At 39.3% G+C, this 23,713-nt stretch overlaps 1 protein-coding gene across 1 annotated transcript in view; it reads left to right on the top strand.

Annotated features, from left to right (window-relative positions):
• The window catches only part of PLPP4 (phospholipid phosphatase 4), a 48,647-nt gene that overhangs the window by 439 nt on the left and 24,495 nt on the right, over positions 1 to 23,713 (top strand). Inside the window, exons 2-3 of the mRNA XM_068198208.1 lie at positions 16,751 to 16,859; positions 20,752 to 20,842. Coding sequence (XP_068054309.1) covers positions 16,751 to 16,859; positions 20,752 to 20,842 — 200 coding nt within the window. The remainder of the gene's footprint in view (positions 1 to 16,750; positions 16,860 to 20,751; positions 20,843 to 23,713) is intronic.

The following is a 23,713-nucleotide window of genomic DNA, read 5'->3' on the forward strand; positions in this document are numbered from 1 at the left end:
GGGATGGAGGTGCGGGGCTCGCCCGGGGGCTCCGGTGGTCAGCGGACCCCGCGGGGGCAGCCGCCTCGGGATGCCCGAGCTGCCGCCGGTGCCCTCTCTGGGATGCTCGGGGGTGGAATATTTCGCCCAGGTGAGTCTTTGAGGGAACTCTCCCAGCCCCGGCGTTTTGCCGAAGCGCCGAGAGGAATTTTTCTCGGAGAGAAAAATTTGTGAGAGAAGTGTGCAAAAAGCAACCGGCCAAAACAAAGCAGCCTCAAAGGTGCTGCTGGGTTGGTTGTAGTCTGTGGGGTAAAGTCTCACCTGGCGGGGCTGTGAACGCGCCTCAACAGCTGGTTCTGGCAGCAGCGAGCCCTGGGGCCGCGGAGCTGCAGCGCCGGTGCTGGAGTCAGGGACCGCGGGCTGAGCGGGAGGCGGAACGTGAGAGAAAGGGTTTCGGAAGCTTCTCCGCACTCTGTTGAGCAGGGAGGAAAGTCATGAAAATCTGGTTGTTGAAAGATGTGCAGCTATCGCTGCAGGATCATTAGGCTTTTTTTTTTTTTTTTTTTTTTTTAAGGAGAAAGCAGTTATGCATAATTTTGCTTCGTGTATTTCAGCCCTTTCTTTCATGCAGTTTGTGTTCTGCGTGCATTTGAACAATGAAAAGTTCCACTCTATATAAGTTTGCATTTCTATTGCTAAATGTTTAAAGATGAGTGTTCTCAGTCTTTGTGATCTCAGGAGTATCACAGAACCGGGATCAGATTTTGCTGTTTGCTCCTTTGTTTTCCTGAGGATGGATGCTGTTGGTCACAGGTGCAGGCAGTATAGGACATCTGTTAAGCTGTGATATTGACTTATACCCGATGACATAGAATGCTTTGATGAGTCTTTTCTGAACCTCTCATGGTTAATTAATAACTCGTCCAATTTACTGGTGTTTGATTTTTTCCTCGGTGCTCATTTGTCCTGAATATTGATGCATATCTTTTGATTTGCGACAAAACCCTGTGAGGTGCCTTTGATATCTGTCAGTTCAGTTGCATCTCACTTTGAAAGTAGACCTGTTCCTGTCAACGGAACTCCTTTCTGGAATACATGGAGTTACAGGGTGAGCAAAGACTTCAGAAGCTAATGCTACATCAGAACCTTTCTCTTCTTTATGATTGTGTGTGTAATTCATCACCTACACCACCCCTGTAGGAGATCTCTTCATGTAGCTTATTACTATGATATGTAAATCGTGAGCCATCATAATCAGTCATTTCTTGGTTGTGCTTCTCTTCTGTCTTTATTTCCTCTCTAAAAGATTCCATTGTTTTCACCACTTTTTATGCCTTGGTTCCAAAATCCTCTGAGGAGAGGTAGCTAATGGAAGAGCTCTTGGTAGAATCACCATAATGGCAAATGCCTGTGGAAGAATTTCTCATATTTTCACAGAGCTCAGCTCCTGCCTCATTGGGATTCTGGGGAATAATTCTGGTATTTCAATAGGTCATTCAGAGCATTCCTTGACATCTGAAAGTGATGGGCACCGTAGTGTTCCAAATTTAGGTCACTGTTAATTTCATTAAGAACTGCACTTTATTTGCTGGTAATGGTTGCAAGAATACCATCTCTAGGTAGGTCAAAAGAAGAGCTTTCCTATTCAGATAATATTAGCACAGAAGTGATCTTTTGCTATTGCAATAGTATTCAATAGTTCTCTCAGTTTTCTAAAGTGGCAATTACTCGCGTTTTGAAACTTTTATGTTGCAGAGGTTTAAACACTGTTTCCTGTGGTTTTATAGACAGCCAGTGCAAAGGTTTTTATGGAGCACTGAGTTCAGTTCAGGAATATCTTTTCAGGAGTGAACATTCACTGGTGAATTTGGAAGCCCTGGGACTGGAATCCAGGCAGCAGCAGCAGCTTGAGCTCTACTGCAGAAGAGATTTCTAGGAGTGGAAGGGCTGCACAGGTTCCACCTCTCTTTAGGAGGAAAGCCATTAACAGAAATGAGTTGAGGCTGGGTCTGAGCGCATCTCTGTGGTGAGTTCCAGGAAATGAGGAACTGGACAGAAGAGAAGGAGCTCTTTCTGAAAAGGTCTTGATGGCTTTGTGTCATTACCAATCCTTGCAGTGTCAGAAGCCTGACCTTGAAAGGAATGGTTCCACAGCTATTTGAGAGTTCTGAACCATCTGTGCCTCCCAGATGTCTTTGAGCTTCAACCTAACAGTTCATGTCACTCACAGCAATAGACTGGCATATTTTGTATCACAGAATGCAAAAGAAAAAGGTGCACATTCCACTCTGGAGCTTTGCTTGGTAATAAATGTCATTTCATAAAAATGGAGGTGTGAAAACTTCTGTTGATGATTGCTGAAATTGAATGTATTGCCAATTTGAATGTATTTTGGATCAAGAACAGCCATGTTTTCTATGTTTAAGACTGGCAATTTTTTTTTTCCTCCAGTTGCCATAATTATCAACGTCAGTCATTCCATCAAAGGCAGAAACCTGTACTTGTTATGTAAAATCTCTTCTATCCCTGCAGACGGGCACCCTTAGAAGCAATGCACATTTTTGGTAGTTGAGTATTGATTTGGTTGAATTCAGAGCCATTTAGGGAGGATAATGATAACAACTGACTCAGTTCTAGGTGTTGTGTTCATGGCAGTTGCTGAGAGCTCACTTAGCAATTAAAGACCGGATTAGGTATTGAAATTTAGCAACTCAAGCTTCTCTGCCTTTACAGAGATCTGTGCTAAAGGGCATTTTAGCCCTCAGGATTTAGTGGTATTGAAGGAGGGATTAGTTAGAAGAGATTTATTAGAAGGACTGTGTCTGCCTAAAATTGAGAAGCAGGAGTTAAAAAAAAAAGATAACAAACCCAAACTCCAAACAACAAAGAGTCAAAACCCAAAAACAAGTGTTTGCAGTAAAAAAATATACCTAAATACAAACTTTACTGCAAAGTTAAATGGGTATCTTTGAGTACCTTCAGCAAAATCGCTCTCAAGCTGCAAGTTACAAACTGCAAGGGTGGTGATATTTCTGTTCTGCTCCACAGTTTCTCCCAGTTTCTTAACTATCAAATTAATTTTTAACTTTCAAAATATTTATCCTTGCACCTTTTGATTGGGCTGACCTGATCTGACGGAATTAGGAATCTTGGAATCTTGTTAGTTTCAAGGTGAAAAAAATTCTCATGCTATAATTTGACTGTTACATTATGAAGTTTCAAATATTTTCCAATCAAATCCTGACTTTGATCAATTCCCACTTAATGTTTTTGTTTAGGTTTTTACTTATTAAGAAATATTTGTGAGTACAGAACTGAGTTTCATTTTTAAAGTGAGTTTTTCATGTAAGCGCTCAGAAATAGAAGTGGTCTGTTGTTTAATACAGCAGCCATGAGGATGTACTGTTTACAGGAAAAATCCAATGCTAATTTGCTAATTTGAAGAATGATTGGATTAGGGTCTTGCAGCTCTGTTTTTCTTAATTTTTGTACTTATTTCTATGACTTGGAGCATCTTAAAATGCCTGATTAATGCTAAAACATGTTAAAAATGACCAAACTTTCCTCTCCACATGTGCAGTGGTATTTGTCACTTACAGGTTGCTTGAAGAAAGCAAATTGTTTTGCCTGACTTGGTTTTATTCAGATAAGCCAACTATAAAAGGATTTGTGAGCGAGTCTGATAGTTTTACACAGGAGTGTTGCCCTTAAAACAAAGCTTTTCATCTGTCCTAAAATGAATTCACTGAGTGAGCATGAGGGGTGTCTTTATTTCTGAGTGTTCTGTTTTAGGTGTCTTCTATGAGGAAAACTTTTTGCACCTGTTTCAGAAGTTCTAGAAGACCACAGTGTTTCCTCCTGGAAGGGAGAGAGGAATTGTGTGTGTTGTTGTTGTATATTTAACCCAAAGACTTGTCAACAGCACATCACTGATGTTTAGAGAGCTAATTGATTAAAAAGGCAAAGTCTTTCAAGGATTGCTTCATCAAACCTCGAGCTCTTCAGTGCATGTGATGTGATTAAAATACAAATGTCATTTGGAGTAATTGGATATCTTCCCCACAGCAGAGTCTCATTAGCAGCCTCCCTTGGGAATAAATGTTTGTCTGCAGGCTAATATACAGCTATATATTGCACACATGTGAGTTTCCAGCACTGAGTAATGCTGACATCCTTTGTGTGTGTGCCATGTTCAGTTTCTGGTGTAAGTAAATAAAAGCTGTTTCTGTGCCTGTTGTGTTTCTTACAGATTTACACTATTAATATTTTAATCAAGTTATGAATATGCATGAAATATTTTGTTGTGCAAAGCTCTTTCAAGTAGCTTTCCTTGTCAGGGGATGTTGTCTTCTGGATATCCTGCATATGTTGCCTTTATAAATGATACTGTGTATTGCCTTGTTAACACAGACAGAAAATCAATTACCCGAGGAAATTCTACAGTGCTGCACTTCTGCACTGCTCTTCTCCCAAACTGTGTTTGCCTTTTATCTCTCCTATGGATGGGATTTTTGGAGGATAGACTGAGCTGAAAATTGTGACTGTCGGTGGCAAAAGCAAGATGTTATTAAGAAGAAATCACCAGAATGAGACATTAAGATTTATTTTCTCATTCTGCCTCAAATGCTGCGAATTTACACAAATCAGTTGGACCAAGAATTCAAAGCACCTCTTAAGCCTTGGCTCTCTAGTGAATGTTTCAAAGTAGGAATTTGGCCAGTTCTTAGTGGTTTTGTGCCCTCTGATCTCAGTTTGAATATACCATAACTCTGACTTTGTTTGGAACCTGATATTTGACTTCTGATCCTCACAGTCTTGGACTTCATTTCTGTGTACCCTCATTTCTCATCAAGAAAACAAGGGCAATACTTCTTTTTCTCACCCTAATCCTTCAGTTAATTGATAAACTCTTTGTCATGAGGTAGCCAAACACATTGAACAGCCTTGGAGCTTTTTCAGTGTTAGTTTCACAAATAGTAATGACAATAGGAAATGAAAACCTCAGTATGTTTGCTAACCTGCTTTAAAATAGCTGCATCGTTGTAAACTGTAATTTACATGTTATTAAAGTGAGGGAAAGATTTGTTTTGTGGTGCAGGTTGAAGTCTAATTCACTGAGTAGGGTTAATGAGGATGTAAGGGCAAGACCTGCTGTAGAAAAGAGTTTTTCTGGTGCTTGGGATCTGAGAACACCTATCAGAGGTTGCATATTGAGCTACAGACTTGTTCCAGAGCTCAGCAGAGCTGGTCACACCTTTGAAGGGATGGGAGAGCTGGAGTGGAGCTCCTCTACCTCCCCGATATACCACAAAGTAACCTGGATTTTAACTTTGCACTGTGTCCTGGACAGGTTACTGTGAAAACAGAAGGCCCTAAATACCAATGATACCTGGTGTCATGGGAGGCACAGAACAAAATGAATGTGTGCCTGTCCTGTGTATGAATTACCAGGGGGCTCCCAGGGAAACTTGGCGCTGCTTTGGTCTCATGGCCAGGTTTTGGTGGCAGGGGTGGCTGTGATGATCTGATTTCAGTCTGCATTGCCCACCCCCTGTACCACTGCAGGGGAGGAGGGAGAAAAAAATCCACCTTAAGCCTGGGGAGAAGGGTGGGAAGCTGTTTTAAGGCTTAGGTTTTATTTTCTCATTTTCCTGCTGTGACTAGACTAGTTTTTTCAGTCAAGTCTGTTTTTCCTATGACAGTAGCTGCTGAGTGATCTCTGCCTGTTCTCACCTCCACCCAGGTGCCTTTCAGTGCATTTTCTCTCCCCCATCCAGCTGAGGAGGGGAGTGATGAAGCAGCATCCACTCAGTGCCATCCTGCTGTTCAGCTATTTGGTCTTTTTGTTAGCTGAATCTCCTGATTCCACTGTTTCTCTATTTTATTTATTGGAATAGGGTAGGATTTTACTGACTTTGATAACAGTTATTCAGGAGAAATTGTACCTACCTGTCTTTTTGTGCAGACTCTGGTCTGAGCAAAAGACAGATTGTTTTTCCAGACTGTTGTATCAATACTTCTAGACTGTAGAACTGAACTATTTCATTTGACTTCCCTGAGTCTGGGGGAAAGAGGGAGTGAAAGGATGGGAAGAGGGAAGGGGATTTAATGGCAGGAATTCTAATTGTCCTGCTAATAGGATAGGATATACAGTTGATCTCCATGGCTGAAATCACAGCTGAATACATGCTAAAAGAGGATGTTATTGTAAATGCCAAAGCATCTGCTCCAGATTTTTTGAGGAGTAAATGGTGACTTTGTGTCTGTTGTTGAATCCCATTTACTCACAGGCTTTGGCACTTTGTGCTTATTTGCTTCTAGCCTGATTGAGGATGTTTTATAGAGAGAATGCTACTGATAGGGTTCCTGGGGGGAAAATTTTTCTTTAATAAATTGATTCTTATACTTTGATCTAAGCACAGTCAAGATAGGGCACAACTGTGATTCTTATGGGAAAGAATTTAATAAAAATTATAGTCTTCCTGCTGAGAATGTACTCATATCTGGCACAGTAAATCAAGATTTTTATGGTCTCCTAATCTGTCAGTGACTTTGAAAAGCCAGTACTTGGAAATAGCTGGCAGAATTATTGATGCTAAAGATGAATTAATGATAATATTTACTGTGTCTTGTAAGTTTTTTTGTGTTGTGAGGACTGAACAGGGGATGCCTGAGTGCTGCATCCTTGTTGGCAAGGATTAAAGGACAAGGACAGAAAGCTAAAGACAGCACTCATGTCCCTAATTAAAGGATTGCTTGTGATCCACTAATGAGCAGCAGGGACTTAGGCCTGGATGGTTAAGGAAAGCTTCACTTGTTTCTGGGTTCTGGATCCAATTGCATTGTCTGCATGGAAGAGACAAAGTTGTCATCAGCTCTAACACTTGAACTAAGATTTTCACGACCATATGGATTTAAAGTACCTTCTATTCACATTTTTCCCTTGCCTTTAAATGTTAAATTTGTCATAATTAGACCACAAATCATTTATATATAAAAAATTCTGTGATTGAGTGACACCATTCTGTAGAAAACTAGATTGGGATATTTTTTCTTCATTTTAAATCAGATTGCTACAGTCACTGTATATTGTATTTGTTTCTCTGCATTACAAAACACTTCTAGTTTTACCATCTGAATGGCTAAATATTTTCCTTGTTAAAATACCACTGACTTTTAATTAAAATTGCATAAGAATGCAATAAGTGAAAATTGTTTTACTGAAGGGTAGGTAGCAAGGTAACAATTGGTGTTTTCATAGTAAGCAGCTGATTGAGATGAATTATTCAGGTGAATTCCAGAGTTGGAGGGAGGAGTGAGGAAGATTGTAAGAGAGGTAGAGAAAACATATTTTTTTTTCTTTTTTTCCTGGAAAAGGTAGAAAGAATTCAATTATTTAATCTGAAGATCTGAGGAGACATGGCAGTGATCTTCACAGGTAAGCAGCTCCATAAAGGTGTATGGAGACAACAAGCTGCTCTTCACATCCTCTGGGAATTAGACAGAAAGGAAAGATTTTTAAATTTGTAGCAAAGGAAAATCAGCTTGAGTGTGGGGAAATATATTCTAATGTTAAGGACTTGGAGCACTGTGATGGACTGCCAAGGACAGGGAGAGTCTCCACCTAGGGAAGTTTGAACATGCAAGTTACACTGAAGTGTTTTAGGAGAATTTTACATCAAGTTTTTGTGAGGAGAGACTGGCTGCTCCCGTAAGCTGGCACTGGGTGAGCTGAGGTTTCCATTGCCTGAGAGTGCCCCACTGAGTGGGTAAAAGTTTGAACTGCAGTTCCTTGTAAGTGATTTTTTGACTCATCTTGGTGGGTGGGAAAGGAAACAGAGATACCAATTTGAAATTACTTGGAGAATACTTCAGCAAACACTGGGCAGAAGCTGATGGTCCATTGTGCAGGGCAGTGTCCTGCCAAAGTTTGTGTGCTAAATATTCTGCATTAATCAGACTGTGGGACAGATGAAATCCTAGATTAGGTGCAATGTTTTACTCTGCAATCTGACATTTTAGCCTTTTTTGGGTGAGAAGTTTTGCTGCCTCTTTAGCATGTATAATGCTAGCTCAGAAATGCTTCAGCTCTGGAGGGTTTGTGGCTCCCTGCCAAGCGTTGTGAAGCCTTGAAAAGGGAGAACAACAGAGGGGAGTGCCACCTGATAGAAATCATCCTGTTTTCATTAACTGCCAGTGATGGCAGAACAGATCTAACAGCCTGTCTGTGCCCTCACAGCCCACAGAGAGGCCATTAATAATGAATAATTAATAATTAATAATTGTGTTTGTCTGTGTCCAAGGTGCTTTCCAGGCATGGAACTGTTGCTATTGCACCTCAGCGAGTGCTACAAAATGCAAAAAGTGATGTTCCTATTCCCCATTACTAGATCTTCTTCTCTTAATATTATCATTTTTTGAATCATTACTAACATTCTGGAGCATGTGGTTGGCACACAAGTGTTTTTGGACTGAGTGATTTTAACAGAGTTGGATTTTATTGGGAATATCATTAGGGGGAAGAGTGAGGGAGGGACAGAGATAACTGACAGGGGGAGCTTTTGTCACAGAGAGAAACTCAACATGGTTGTGAGTTTATCCCAACTTTCACTTCGGGTCCAAACATAATCAATAGTGTGTGACATGCAGATATGGAAAAAAGAAACTTAACCAGACTCAGGTCCATCAATTTGCTGTGAAGCTGTGTAGTTGTGCAGGGAACTGGAGAGTTTGACTGAAAACAGTTTGAGATGTAATCAAAATAAGCATTAAAAACATCAAGAGGAAAATTTTGACTGTCTGCAATGTGTTTGGGTTCATTATTCAGATATGTGCTTAGTTAATTTAATCCTGTAATATGAATTTTGTTTTTCACTTTAGGATGATGTACAGCCGCCAGCTTTGACACTTCTAATAGCTGCAAAGCTCATCATTTCATTTCCCTCTACTTTCTCCTCCCCAAACATACATTAAAATGGCTTTTGTGAAATATCTTGTATCATAGGGTATATTTATAAAAACAGAGGATAGAGGCAGCAACTAATACCATAAATATTTTTTATTTCAGTAAATAAAATAAGAACTAATGCAATGAAAGCAGGAGCCAATAGTTTTCACCTGGCTGATACTGGTTATTTCTGTAAAACTACCACTGTTGATTATTTCTGGTACATTTTTGGATGGCCTGAAGAGTTGCACCTTGACACAATAAGCAGCAGCTCTGACCTCCTTGCCTTGTTTTCCAAGGGCAGCACTGCTCCATGTGAGCAGGGATCACAAGGACTGAGTGGCTCTCTCACCCCGGGAGCAGCTAAATGCCAGAACAACAAAAGTAGTTTTTGTTTCAGAATGGTTTATTTTATACTCTGCTGACCAGGAAGCACAGCTGCAAAGATCACTTTCAATATTAGGTCAAGGAAAGTTGTGAAAATTAAAAACAAGTCAAAAATATGACTTAGAGTCATTCTGCAGTAGTTTTTTTTCATGGTGCAGTATAGTCACTCGTGTCTCCTGCTCTTCTGATCAAAGCTGAATGCTGCCTGACAAACTGTTCCCTCTTTGTTCCTTTCACCTCCAAATATCCCACTTCTGTGAGGGAGATACGATGGTGAAAATGCTGTATTCAAGCTAATTAAGTACTTTAAGGCCTGGAAACCTATTTTATTCCCATGGAATGGGAGTTTTCTTGATTCACAATGATGATGCTCAGTGATATTTAGCTCTACTTGCTATCAAAGGCTCCGCCCCTAACAAGGAGAATGAATAGACTGGAAGTTTTTGGAATCTTTCAGGTATACTAGAACAACTTCTCAGCTATGTTAACCTCTTGTTCTTGTGCTGTTCATGCATGCTCAGATAATCCTTTCCCTTTCCTCTCTGTCACAGGAAGGAAATTTTTTACTTAGAGAGAGTTCAAATGCCAGGGGCTGAGAAAAAAGGGACAATATAATTTAAGTGCAAAGAAAAGTTACATTAGGTTCTAAAACTCCTCTCCAGGCTGTTCCTTCTGTTTCAGCATTGTGAAAAGATTGTTGGTTTGCTCTTTCATATTATGTATTCTAAGTATATATCTCGTTTATATGTGATTTCATAAGCTGCAGGACTCCTGTTGTGAGCCTGTATTGTTTTTAGTTTGAGATCTGAGCTTTAAAGTGAACCCAGGCTCTACAGCTGTTGCCTTCTTGCTGGGTGCAGTGTTGGCTGCAAGGAGGAGAGGCCATTCACCTTTGGAAGAAGTTATACCCTGATATAAATCTCTAAAATCAGTGGATATGTGAGGCAAATCTGGGAAACCTATCAGTAAGGCTGAAGGAAAATACTGGAAACTCTCCTCTTTTAGAACTTCAGGGAAATATGACAGCTGTGGTAATATGTGTGTGTTTTAAAACCACATCAGAATTTATTTTCCATCTTTTCTTAATCAAAATGATTTCTTGTATATCTGAAGGGCTAATGGAAGCATATGTGCTAATTAAATGTCACACTGCAATTACTAGCTAATTTAAAGTATTCAGAAATATTTTCCATCAAGTCATACTGACTCATCTGAAGCCAAAACTACCCTCCAGAACCAGTCCTCTACTTGCCAGTGGCATTAAATAGAAACCCCAAAAACATTGCCTGTGCCCTTTGTTTTTGTCAGTCCCAATAAAGCTTTATATGGGGTTTTCAAATTGTTACTTAGAAACAGTAGGTGTAAATGCTGCATGGCATTGTAGTGGGAAATAAAAGGTTTTTAGCTTTTAAAAAGGGGTAATTTATTGATAGTGGTGTTTCTGGGTCAGTGTGAGTGTACAGTACTTAACTGGTTTTAGTGCAGTTAGAAAATGATATTTACAGTTACACGTTTCCATAAAGTCTATGAAGAACCAATAAAACATCAGGTCTATTCTGATGGGAGCACCCCTTGCATTCAGTACCTATTGCAAGATAAATTAGGATGTATATTTAAAATTAACTCTTTCCTTTTGGTTTCTCTGGAGAAGTTAAAGCTGTTGCTGGGTGTTTGTCAGCAGTGCATACTTGGCATGTGTGGTTAATAAAGTGCAATTAATAAAAAACCTGCAGATTTAAGAGTGACTTTGGTGTGATACTGGAATGGTTTGCCCAACCTTACTTTGTATAACCATGTCAGGAAACATTAAATCTCTTGACACCCAGTGTTGTGCCTTAACTACAGAGAACATTTCTATCAAAGTAGAGTTTATATTATTGAAGTTATATTTTTAATTGATACCAGCTTCTCCCTTGCTCATCATTCATAATTGAGTCTTGGCCATATATATTGTAACCCTTCTTGATGGCTGAGGAGCTGTGGATTTCCCAAATTACTTTAGCTGTTAAATGGCTCAGATCTCTTTGCTTGTGCTAACCTCTGAGCTGACACAAAGCTATCTCATCGTGCTGATACACACAGGCAGCAGCATTTCAGAGTCTGAATTGCTCCAGCTCCACGGAGAGCAGAATCATGGTGATAAACCACAGGCATTGCTTCTTATCTCCCCTCATCACTATTTCCTCTCCTTCAGTTTTGTTAACTTTACATGCCAGCCACAGAACATTTCAATCTTCTCATATTTTGTCTGTTTTTGCAGGAATTTGTAAAACAACCTCCAAGGAGTTAAGGTATTTTTTCCCATAACATTATCTGTAGGCAGTAAACAAACCCATGCTTTCTCATGGCTTGAGAATCAGTTATTCTCTCCAGGTACATCAAATAACATAACATGAATGCTTTTCCCTCTATTAGTGTGTTTCAGAAAGGGTGAAATGAAGTCTTGAATTCAAATGTGAGCCAAGGAGATGTGAACAGTGTTCAACGCACCCAGCTGATGCAAACTCTGGGCTCTTTCTCAGCCTGGATCACTTGTGGAAAGTCCCTAAAGCAAATCCTGAGTGATAAATTGTGCACATCCTCTGTAATTAGGGCAACTAATACCAACTTCAGCACCACTGACACCGCTCACAACCTTGCAGAACAGCTGATTGCACAATTTAACATGGCAGGCACACCAGACAGGCTTTTATTTCTAGCTGTGAGACCCAGCTTGGGGAATACTAGAGGAAATATCCAGGTAAAACATGCAAAATGGAGTTCCAACAGTCCCAGTTAACCTGTGTTTTTGGGAGAGGCAGCAGTGTTTGCTCACACAGAGATCTGCAGGCAGGGAATGGTGGCCAGGGCCAAATTTATTCCACACAAGGCCCCAGAGATTATTTATAAGATAAGTTGATGAACATCTGCTATCTTTTTGTTGTTTGCCCCAATGGGGACATGCAGACAGAGCCATTTGAGGATAAAATCTGCTTATCAACAGATGAAGCTTAGAAAAGAGGAGGGGCATTCATCAGGTGTCTGGGATGGAAGTCTGGGTGTCACAATCACAAGTTCCTGTTCATTCTCTCCTGGTGCTTTGCCATCCCATGTGTACTGCTCTGTCCTCTCAGTTATTGTCACCTGGTATTTGGGACAAGATTTGTCTGTGAGAGGAAAAGCAAAAGGCAAAAAAAAAAAAAAAACAACTTCCCCCTTTTCCTGCCAACCACCAAACCCCTCTTCAGCTGATGCTCAGAACCAGGCAGAATTTAAACTTTGCTGTGTGATTCATGCAGCTGAGGGCCAGGCAGTGGTGGAAACAATAAGGTGAGGTGCCAAACAATATCCTGCTGCTGCTTATGGGGGATGAAAACCACTGTGGGAACTCAGGTCGAAACCTCTGTGAGGATATTTATGCTCTGTTTGATTCCTTCACTATCAGTGAATGGTTTCATAAAAAGATAACCCCAAGTTATTTGTCCATAACATCACAGAACTGCTTTTAGTGAGCTGTTACCTGACTCTGCCTGTGATGTGCTGCTGGCACAGAATTATCCTGAAGGGCTGCATGCTGTGAAATGGAAATGAAGTTAATGAACCTCGAAGACCTGGGAAAAGAGCAGCATTTTTACTCAGTGTGGAGCTGTAAGCAGCAGGGCTGGCATGGCCAAAAGCAACCCCAGGGACTGGGGCACCTGTTGCTCACTGATGTTTTTAATGGAGTTTGGGCTCCTCTTTCCCTTGGGCTGCTTTGAAAGTCACAGTTAAAGGCTCTCGACTTTAATGGAAAAGCTTTTATGCCTTAAAGACATGTCATCAGGCTGAAGTGTTCGAAATCTTGCTTGCTAAGCTGTTAAAAATGTTGGGTGAATATGTAAAAATGAAGAAAAAAGGCCAAAAAGCTAAGACTAAGTTTTTCTGTACTAAAACAAAGGAAGCTTTTTTTGCCCACCTGGTGCCAGGGGACACTTCCACAACTGAGGTTGTACTTTGGGCCATAACACAGAAGGATCAAAATCAGTTTTCTTTGTCCAAGGCCTGCATTAATTTCTCATTCTCTTGTCTTTTAAACAAGCTTGAGCTGACTTTTGTGAATAGTGACAGACTGTACTTTTGGTTGGGACAAAGGAACATAAATCCAAGTGCAAGGCAGCTTAGAAGCCAGTATGTCCTCATGATTGTTTAATAGAGTACAAAGGGAATTGCCTTCAAGCTAGTGAAATCTCATATCCACTCACCCATTGGTGATGCTTCAAAAGAGAAGAGAATTGTTCTCTTATGAGTCTTGGCATAAAAATTTAATTAGCAGTTGAGCTCTTTGAGAAGATTAAAAAAAAAAGTTATTTCTTTTTTTACAGTCTCTTTCCTTTTCCTTTAGCTGTTTACTTTCTATTTCTGTATTGTTCACAGAGACATCTGCTGCCTTCTGCAGCTACTTTTTTTTCTCCTTCAACAGTGATTCTGAAATTATTTTGCCCAGTTTCAGAAAACTTTTTTGTTTGTTTGTTTTCTGGGGTTTTTTTGCATTATGTCGCACTAAATTTGAACGCAGTTTTAGGATGATATTCAGAACACTAGTCAAAGAAATAAATGAAAACCTAATCAGATTTAATATCTAGTGGTTAAAAACTGCTGCTGTTGCATAAAATAACAATAATTACAGTCATTGATGGATTTGTTGAAATTACTTATTCTTTATAAGTATAGATGAGTATATATTCATCAAAAAATCAGTCCTCATCTGAAATCAGATACTATTTATGTGATTTATTACATTTTCATCTCTTTAGCACGTGTTTTTTGCTCTTAAAGGCATTAAATCTTATGACAGTATGCATCTGCAGTGTCCTAGTGTGTTTCCTGTGAGAACCAGAAACTGAGTTTGATTTTTAAAAAATTCCTCAGGTTTAAACAAATATAATTTCAGCTTTCTTACATCACGAGGGGCAGGAAACAAAAGATCAAGAAGAGCCCCAAACCTTTAACTCTGTTGGCATTTGTTCATAATGTCAAATGTCTTAACATCAAATTAATTACATTTCTGATCCAATGTGACAAATTTTCCAAAAGTGCACTGGTGCACAGATATGTCATGATCACTTGAAGAACAGATGTTTGTGTGTGTTTTGCTCTCTGCAGTTACCAGAAATGCTTCAAATAATATACTTTAGGACTCTCTCTTAGTTGAAATTTGGAACCAAACCTGCTTGCATTGTCTAGGAGCCGACCTTTATTTTTCTAGTTGAAAACTAGAAAATGAATTTTTCATATGGGTGATATGGAACTGTTCTTTAGAAATGTTTCCTATTTTCATGTCTTGCACAAACCATTGTCTTTTAAACTTAAAAAAGCTTTGTTGTCATTTTGAAAACACTGAAACAAATTGTTTTGACTCTTCTGAAGTTCACCTTCCTTGGGACAGCAGGCTCAGACTCTGGGTTTGGAGAAGCTGAGTATGACAGTAGATCTTCACCTTGCAAAACCAGACTCCTTAAGCTCCCAGAACAATCTTGTTGTCCATGTAGGCCAGTATAGGAAACAGAAATACTGTAACAAGTGACAAGGCTGTGTTTTACCTTTGTCGCTCTGATTTTTTAAGATTTTCTAAAGCCTTCTGAGTTTACATTCTTGTAGAGAACTTTCTCACACAACTTTCTGTAAATAACTTATTGTTTTGTATTCCTTCAGAGAGGAGGAGAAATTTGATGGACTGGCAGTTTGTCCAGGGTAGTTGGAGAGGTGGCACGTTCACCCTCCCATCCACTGTCACCTCTTGAGGACTCTAAGTGCTGGAGTCAGAAATAAAACGCTCTCTTTCTACCGTCTCAAGAGCAGAGGCGTGTTGTGTTTTCTTGCGTCCTATAGTGACAGACCTTCTTTGGTCCTTAAATTTGGTTGTTTTCCCTTAGGAAAGGAGAGGAAGAAGGGGTTGGTTGGATGTTGTGTGGAGGGAGCCTGAGTGTGCTCAGGTTAAGGGGTCAGAGAAGGGTTTGGGGTGGGAGAGACCTTTGAAGATGCCCCGGTTGCAGCTACCTGCCATGGGCAATGACAGTGGCTTGCTCCTCTTGAGGAAATTGCTGACCCAGCTGGGTTTGAGGTTTGTCTTCCCTGGGGAGAGCTGAGTGTGAGTATGGTTTAATTTCACTTGCTCTGCAAATCGCTTAGGGCTTTTTCTCTTTACTAAGTCCCTGGATGTGCCTGCTACTGATGTAAAACCTGGGTTTGGAGAGGTTTAAAGCCCTTGGCTTTGGAAAACCTCCAGTAAATAAAGCTCTGGGCTGCTACACCTCTGAGTTCTGGCTCTGGTTTATCAGGTGAGACCAAGCTGCAGAGAACTGTCCCTGTGTCCTCCCTCAGCACCCATTCCTGGTTTATTACCAGATCTGAAATGAGCAGTGCAAAGCAAAGGACAAACTTCCCAGGTTGTCTGATATTAATTCAAAGCCAAGAAAATTTAAAGAGCACCGAAGGACTCTGTGGAAAAAGAGTTTAAATGAAGTGAGACAATTTAGGTAGTCATGAAAAGCTTCTGAAACTTCCAGCTGTAGCCACAGATCATAATTCTTGCTTTTTCTTTCAGTGCATGACAAAAGATACCCACACAAATTACTTTCTACAGAGCAATGGGACCTCAACTTTTTATTTTGATGCTCTTAATTGCAAAATAATGTAATTACAGAGCAATGAGATTTTTTTATGTGTTTGTTTGCGTGGATTTTCTTGGTTTTGTGTTTTTTTTTTCTCCATTTTTAGGGGTTTTTTTGCTTTATAATAGATGTAATAATGAAATTAAAACTATTTTGGCAAAATGAGACATTTCTGGTAGACTTAGATTCTTCTTCATCTTGACAGCCCATCCTATTTTAGGGATAAGTCTCTTTTGGAGATATTCTCTAAAGTTATTTCTTTTTTCTATCAGTGGAAGAAATTTTCTGGGCTGCTTCTTTCTTTTGCTTTGTGATCCTGCAAATGCAACTGTCGTGCTTCAAAGTCTGAATCTTGACATTTGAAAGGCATTTAATATTTTACATTTGTTATATAATTTTTTCAGGAATTATAAACAATAATTATAAAAGACTGGATTACATGATTGTAAATTGATGATAAATTACTACATGATTTATTTAATCTCACAGTGTTTTTTTCACACTTTCCACACCCTCCCCCCCAAAAAAAATTATTCTCCACAGTAGTGTTTATGGAACTTTTATAAAGTTGTAGAATATCTTCCAAGGTGTAGACTTTTAAAACCCATTTTCTGAAGGGTGTATTTATAAAGTTTGTCTTATGAAAATGCAGTGAGGTAGGATGGCAGTGTAGCAATTTATTGATAATTCATGCATGCTGTGTCACAGTCAAATTTGGGGGGAATTCTAAATGAGCAGAACTCTTCTGGGGTTTTTTGGTCATCACTTTAAATTGTGAAAAATTTGTATCTTTCATTGTTTTTTTCAGTTTTACGGAATTTTTAGATCCATTCCAGCGAGTGATCCAGCCAGAGGAGATCTGGCTCTACAAAAATCCCTTGGTGCAATCAGACAACATCCCCACACGGCTCATGTTTGTAAGTACTAAAGGCCCATGGGTCATTTGATGCCTGCAAACTGAGTAAATGTTCCTTTGATAAGTAGCAGGAAATATTTCACAAGTAGAGGATGTTCCTCTAATCCTAAAGGCAATTCTTTTCCAAGCCAATGTTGTCCAAAATGTAGCAAATTGTGGGAAGTCTTTAAAAAGAATTGTTATCAGATGAGTGAATTTATGAATGTTTTTTATTTCAGTTTAGGATTGAGAGCAGTATTAGCTGAGAGGGATGTGAGAGAAATGAGTAGGGCAGTTTTTTCAATTAGCTGGTTGGGTGACCTGACAAAACCTTGCCATGCTCTTATAAGGTTAAGTGCTGAAATTTTGAGATCCAATTTGTTTTAGGCATGTTAAGCACTCAGATACTGGACTCTGAATAAGGCTTTTCTTTCCCTAGAGGCAAAACCTTTGTTTCAGCTTCTGCCAACACAAAATATAACCCAGAACTGCCCTGCTGTCACTGCTCTTCTGGCTCTTCCCTGCTCAGCACATGCAGACTGGATGGCTGAATTTGCTTATCAAACTTCATAACTTTGATAACCTTCACTAGTAATGATTAATGATCATAATAATCTCTATATGAAAGAGTGCAGGAAGACAGACACTCTCAGAAATGCTGAAATTATGGGTGTAGTTCAGGCTGTAAAAGTAGTAGTTCAATCTTTCTAACAGCTGCCTCAGTCATCTTTTCCTGAGTCTTCAGTGAGGCCAGGGTTTTACTTTTCAAACTTCAATTCAGATTAAATGAAAATAATCTATATAATTTCTATTCAGCTTTTTTTTTAATAAATGCTTAATCCTTCATTTATAATAAAATTTTAATTAAGGAACAGTTTAAAGATGCCTCCTGCATATGAGGTGACCATATATCCCAGCCTTCTAAGACAGAGGCTGAAGGCCTGATTTTTAAATTTGCCTTTATAAACAAGAAACATTTTGTTTATATTGCATTAAGAAGCAGCTCTAATTTGGACTTTTTAATCTTGGATGGATGAAAAGATATGTTTTTCCTGAAGGGGAAGACAGATGTGTAAAAAACCCAAAACCAAAAAACAAACAAACAAAACAACCCCCAAGGCAAACATTAAATTGTTGTGCTGGGAAAGACTGAGTTTAATTGTGGGATTTTTCCTCATGCTCAGTATTACTTTGCTACCTGGTTTCTCTGATCTGTTTGTGACTGAGGAGTTCAAGAGCCAAAGGTGAATCATTGCACAGGGTTTTGCTGCAGTGCTGAAACGATTTTTGAAACCAGTTGGGATAATCATTAGTCCATCCTCTTGTTCCCTAGGCTGTAGGCACTGGGAAGCACTGTTCTGAGATAGAATTATAATATATTCCCATAGTAATATTCCCTTAATAATAATTCCCATATAATATGTTCCCATAACCCCAGACTGTGGCGAACTTTGAGGCAACTCTGTGTCAGTAACATTTGTATGGCCTGTGTTCTCATTCTGGCTCAGATTTTAAACAGTCAACAGCTTCTTAAATTAAGAAACATGGGTAATTTCTATATTGTTTTCTTACTTTTTAAATTTCAAAGAAATATCTGACTTAGCATTGCTCAGAAGCTTTCATTATGGAAGGAATTTGTTGCAACTACTGTACTCTGATACTGAAATTATGGCCATGGTTTATCATAAAGCAATCTCTAAGACTTTATGAATTGCTGGATTATTTTATTTGCTATGAGAGACTTGAATTCAAGAGAAATGTTGTGAATGCACATCCAAATTAGACAAAGCTGACTTCTGCATGGGTAACAAAAACTGGAAGGAGCTGAGCCTGGTACTGTCTCTCTATCAAAGGATATTCCTTGTCTTGGAAAGTGCAGGTACCTGCCAGCTTTCCCTTGGATGAATGGAAGTGTGTCCCTGTAACTTCAGCACATCTCTGCCTTGCCAGGATGAATAATAAATGACAGAGATTTTGTCCATGATTCACAAAAGCCTGGCAATGCTGGAATATTTCACTGCTGGGAAAGGAAACAGCTGAGATGCATCTGAGGAGAGTATTGCTCATTAGAATGTTGCCAAATCTGTTTTAGATATGAGCCACAGAGAAACTTTTTTTCTGCAAAATAAATAAAAAGGAGTCTTTCACAAGCCAAAATTTCTTTGTGTGTGCATTTTGCTGCAGAATAAAAAGCACCTTCCAGCTAATGCTTTTGTGTAAGGAGCAGCAATACACCACAAACATGAATAGTTCATCTCCCTAAACAATTCACATGCTTGTAAAATATGAGGAAATCCACAGATTTACCAGATTTCTGAAGAAGGATGGGGAAGTGGTTTGGAACAAGCTGCCACTTGAATGCTATTCTTTGTTGATAATTTCTGATGCTCCTGCTTGTTCAAAAGATTTCTGACTCCATTAAACCAACTCTATAAGCCTGTCAGCCTTGGCTATATTTCTGCGTGTTCTTCAGTCCTGGAATGCAGATATTTTTCACCTTTTTTTTTTTCCTGGTGGCAATACTTATTTTTAAGAATGAAACTGGGAATTATAGGATTTGCTTTAAACTTTTTTTTTTTTTTTTTTTTTTTTTATTTCAAGCTGTCTCTGAAAGCAGAAATTAAATTGTTGATGAGGATAGAGAGAAGTGTGTATTTCTGGAGCAGTAACGTGGCATTGGCATCCAAACTTGAATTTCACACATAGACAGGGAGAGATTTTAAGTGGAAGTGACTCCTCTTTTTGCACAAATTCTGCTGCCTGCCTTCCTAAATGTAGAAAAGGGTGACGGACTCCAGCCTGTGTTTTGATTTGCATGGTTCACTGAGTATTTTGCAGTGCAGGCAAGGACAATCTGGTACAAGATGCACCAAAATTACAGTGAAAATTACAGCCAAAATTACAAACATTGCCCACTCCTGTGTTGTTTCCTACTCAGATTGTCTAAAAGCATAAAGTGAGGACTGGGATTAATCTGTGGTATAAAAAGAAGATTGAGTCACGTGTCTTTTGGCATAATATATCTGTCTGATCTGGTTTTTCTGTCACTGGGGCTATTTAAGAAGTAAGGCCTAGTTCAGCTTCAGTAAAGAAAGCATAATCTTACTCAAGACCTGGCACCCCTTGTGCCATTTACAGCTTAATTTTTGCCTTGTTTAAAAAAAAAAAACAAAAAACAAAAAACAAAAAACAAAAAACCACACCAAACCCAAACCTCAACCAGTAATATTCACTTTTTTTAAAAGAGAATAAAGTGTGTGCACTGAGGCACAGATGCCATTTCAGGTTCCTTGTAGGAAGATTCCTGTCCTCCAGCACTGACAATTACAGGATAAGTTTCTGTTTAACCAGTGACTAAACCTGTAGATTCTCAGGTGCTGTTTTTCTGAGTTTTAAAAAAATAAAGCAACTTGCTCCACATCCTAACACTTGTAAACAAAAGAATCATAACGACACAATCTTCCCAATGCATTGAAGCATGGCAGTTGAAAAGGAAACAAAAAGTAAGATAAAGAGCATTTTAAAATGCCAGGAGGTTGGTGCTGCAGTCTGTTCTGTCGAGTAGGGGCTCACTGAGCCCTCAGCCTGGGTGGGTGGGCTGCCTTCCTCAGCAATACACCCTGAGGAAAAACATGTCCAAAATCTGAATTTTGTGGACCTTATGGACTGTTACTTTTTCATTGGAGAAGCTGACATTTTAAATGCATCTCTGGGCAATTCCAAATCAATTCTAGCCAAGGGCTCTATTGGAATATTAATGTGCTCGTCACCCTGGAGTTGCAAAGACAAATCATCCCACTTTGCTTACGGTCAGGAGTTTGATAAAGATCATTCAGTTCAAATGGAGCTGGCTGCAGCTAATTATTAATCAGTGGGACTGAGAAGGAATTGATGGTGTTTGTTATCTCTCACAGGCAATTTCGTTCCTCACGCCACTAGCAGTCATTTTTGTGGTGAAAATAATCCGTCGAACAGACAAGACCGAAATTAAAGAGGCTTTCTTAGGTAATGTATGTCATGCTTCAAGGTGGAAAAATGTCTGATGGCTCTCAGAGATTGATTCCAAGTGTAGTCCAAGCCTTGAAGAAAACCTGTCCCTATTACAGTCCATCATAGTCATTTTCAGTGCCATTTCAAGGCATCTCACACAAAGTCTTTGGGTTTATTTGTGTTTGTAGATGTACAGATTCTGTGCCTTAATTCCACAGAATTCTACAGTCTAGCCAGCAAGGACTGGAATTTGATCAGCAAAGACAAGTCCATCTGAGAGACTGTACAGATTTATATTTTTTCTGTCACACCCAATCTATTACTTACCTCTTATTTATACTTGCAGCTATTCTAAATCAAGGCTTTGACTGGAAAGTCCTGGGCGACTCAGCTGTGTAGGAAATTACTCCTCTCATTGTTTCCTCTAATCTTCTCCTGCAATTTACTGCTACCCATTGCAAAATCCATGTTCTTGGCTCAGATTTTCTAATTAGAAGCTGTTGTTTCATCTTAAACTGTCAATGGAATTAGCTGTGTACTTAATCCTGGACTGTGAGCTGTGCTATGGGTGAGGTCTAATTACAATTGTAGGCAGGAAATTGGAGCAGAGGACAATGGAGAGGGTAAGTTTTAAGCTGTTTCAGCTAATTCTGGCTGTGCCTGTGTCTTGAAATCTTACAGTGATATGTGCTCAGATCCTTTTTATTTATAGATATTGCCAGAGACCAGTATTGATTCAAGTACTTTCACTGGCAAGGGATACCTTGAAGCACTAAGATCTGCAAATGTTTTTGTTGGCCTTATGTTTAAAATATTCATAATTCTGAAATTCTGTTTTACTGGCTAATTTACACTTTGTTTATTGTCCCTTACATGGTAAAATCAAACCAATACTCAGCCTTGCCTTAACTAGAGAAGATGTAAATGGCACAGTGTAATTGGAAAAAGATTTTTAGACAAGGCTGAATTCCCACAGATTATTCTTTCTCCAGTTGCTCTCACACAAGTGTGAAATGATCCTAGGTTTGTTTTGACTGCTGCCAGTCATTTGTTGTAAGTTCTGAAATGTCTTAGAGTGATACTTTACTGACAAGTCCATTCAGTGGAAGTAACTCCTCGTCCATGAAACACACAGAGTCAGTTCTGATCCTCCCTTCCTCTTGTGTAAGCAGGAAAGGAGCTTGGGCTCAGTTTCTCCATCACTTACTTTCACCTTTTTGTTCTAAAAAACATTATTTAATTTTTTCCCCCGCTGTTTTGCCTTCTGTTGTTATTCCCTCTATAACATCTAGGAGAAAAGTCCCCAGTATTCCTCGTGCTGCCCAGACTAAGGAAACACCAACCTTGATGTTCTGTTCATTTTGTGCCATAAGTGTGGAACTTTTTTGTGTTCAAGTGCACTGTACTCTAGTAAGGTTCAGTGTCTGGTGATGTGAAGGTTCATTAGGTGTGGTGTGCCTCTGATTTGCTGAGATCTGGCACACAATGTCCAAAAGAATGTTCAGGGAGTACCCCAAAGGTGGATTTCTTTAAGCATGATGCATAGAGGAGAGAAAAGGTGAAAAAGATATGAAAATTCTTTGCCCCTCATCTAGCCATTAATACAGAAAAGGGGATTCAATGCACCTGGAGTAAGGAAGAGTTAATTTAGGTGTCCTTAAGCCTTCCCCTGGGAGTGCCTAAATCACTCACTGACTGGATTATATGACTTTAGATGGGCAATACGAATCTTTCTTAAAGGAAACAACAGCAGAGCAAATAGAATTTTTTTTTTTACCATACTACATTCACACTGTCACTTGATGCTTGGCTTGCCAGGGTAAGGACTGTGCAACAGTGAAGGCACAGCTCTGTCAGGCGTACAAGGAACAATCAAGACAAAACTCAACAAAAAGACTGAATTTTACAGCCTGTCTTCAGCCTTCTTTTTTAAGAAGGGGAGTGTAGTGCTGGGGCATTGCTGGTCATCTGCATTTGACTTTATGGAAAATTTCCCCATGCAACTTCCATAAGAAACTGAAACAAAACAATGGAGGGGGAAAACAGAGCATAGAATTGAGTGGTCACTATGGACACAGGTGTTGAAAGAAGAGAGTTTTTTTAACAGTATGGGTGTCCCTAGGATTGACTTGCTCTTTCATTTTTGCTGGCAGCTATTGTTATATTCTGAGAAAACCCTTATTATTGCTTTGATGAAGGTCCCACTTTTTTTTTTTTTAACTTAAAAAAATATAACACATAACACTATAACACATTTTTATGATCTGTAATATCCTCAGGCAAAGGTTTTATGGAGACAGGATGGGTGCTGCTGAAATGCAGCATCTGGGGCAGCAGCCCAAGGAGAAAATAGCTCAGTGGCTGTCATAATCAAAGCTATATTACTGTAAATGTTCTCCTGGAAATCAGACATTTGCCTGATAATTTTTTTTCTGTTGGGAAATAAAATTCATTGGCTCCTGGTTTGCAACAGGGAGCTATGGTGTGGACTGCAAAATTAAATCAGTTTTAATCTACAATGTGTGTATGTGCAGGATCCAAGTGCCAGTGAAATCAAAGCAAAGATCTCCACAGGCTTGAGATGAGGAAAATCTGGGGACTTGGCATGCAAGCACAAATGGAAGAGATGATTAAGTCTTACTTAGCATGACAGTTCCTTCTTGTTCTCCAATTTTATTAGAAAAATTTGTTTATCATGGAAGCAAACGTAATGGGAAGACACTGAAATATTTAATCAAAACATCCAAATCCTTTTGCAAGAGAAATAAAGTCATCTAATTGTAGTTTTGGCCAAAAGGCAATTCTTTAGCCTGAAAGTGAAGTGTTTAATTGCATCACACACACACACACACGTGTGTGTGTGTGTATATATATATATCTATATAT

This window comes from Anomalospiza imberbis, chromosome 8 (assembly GCF_031753505.1).
Source record: "Anomalospiza imberbis isolate Cuckoo-Finch-1a 21T00152 chromosome 8, ASM3175350v1, whole genome shotgun sequence".
Taxonomy (NCBI): Eukaryota; Metazoa; Chordata; class Aves; order Passeriformes; family Viduidae; genus Anomalospiza; species Anomalospiza imberbis.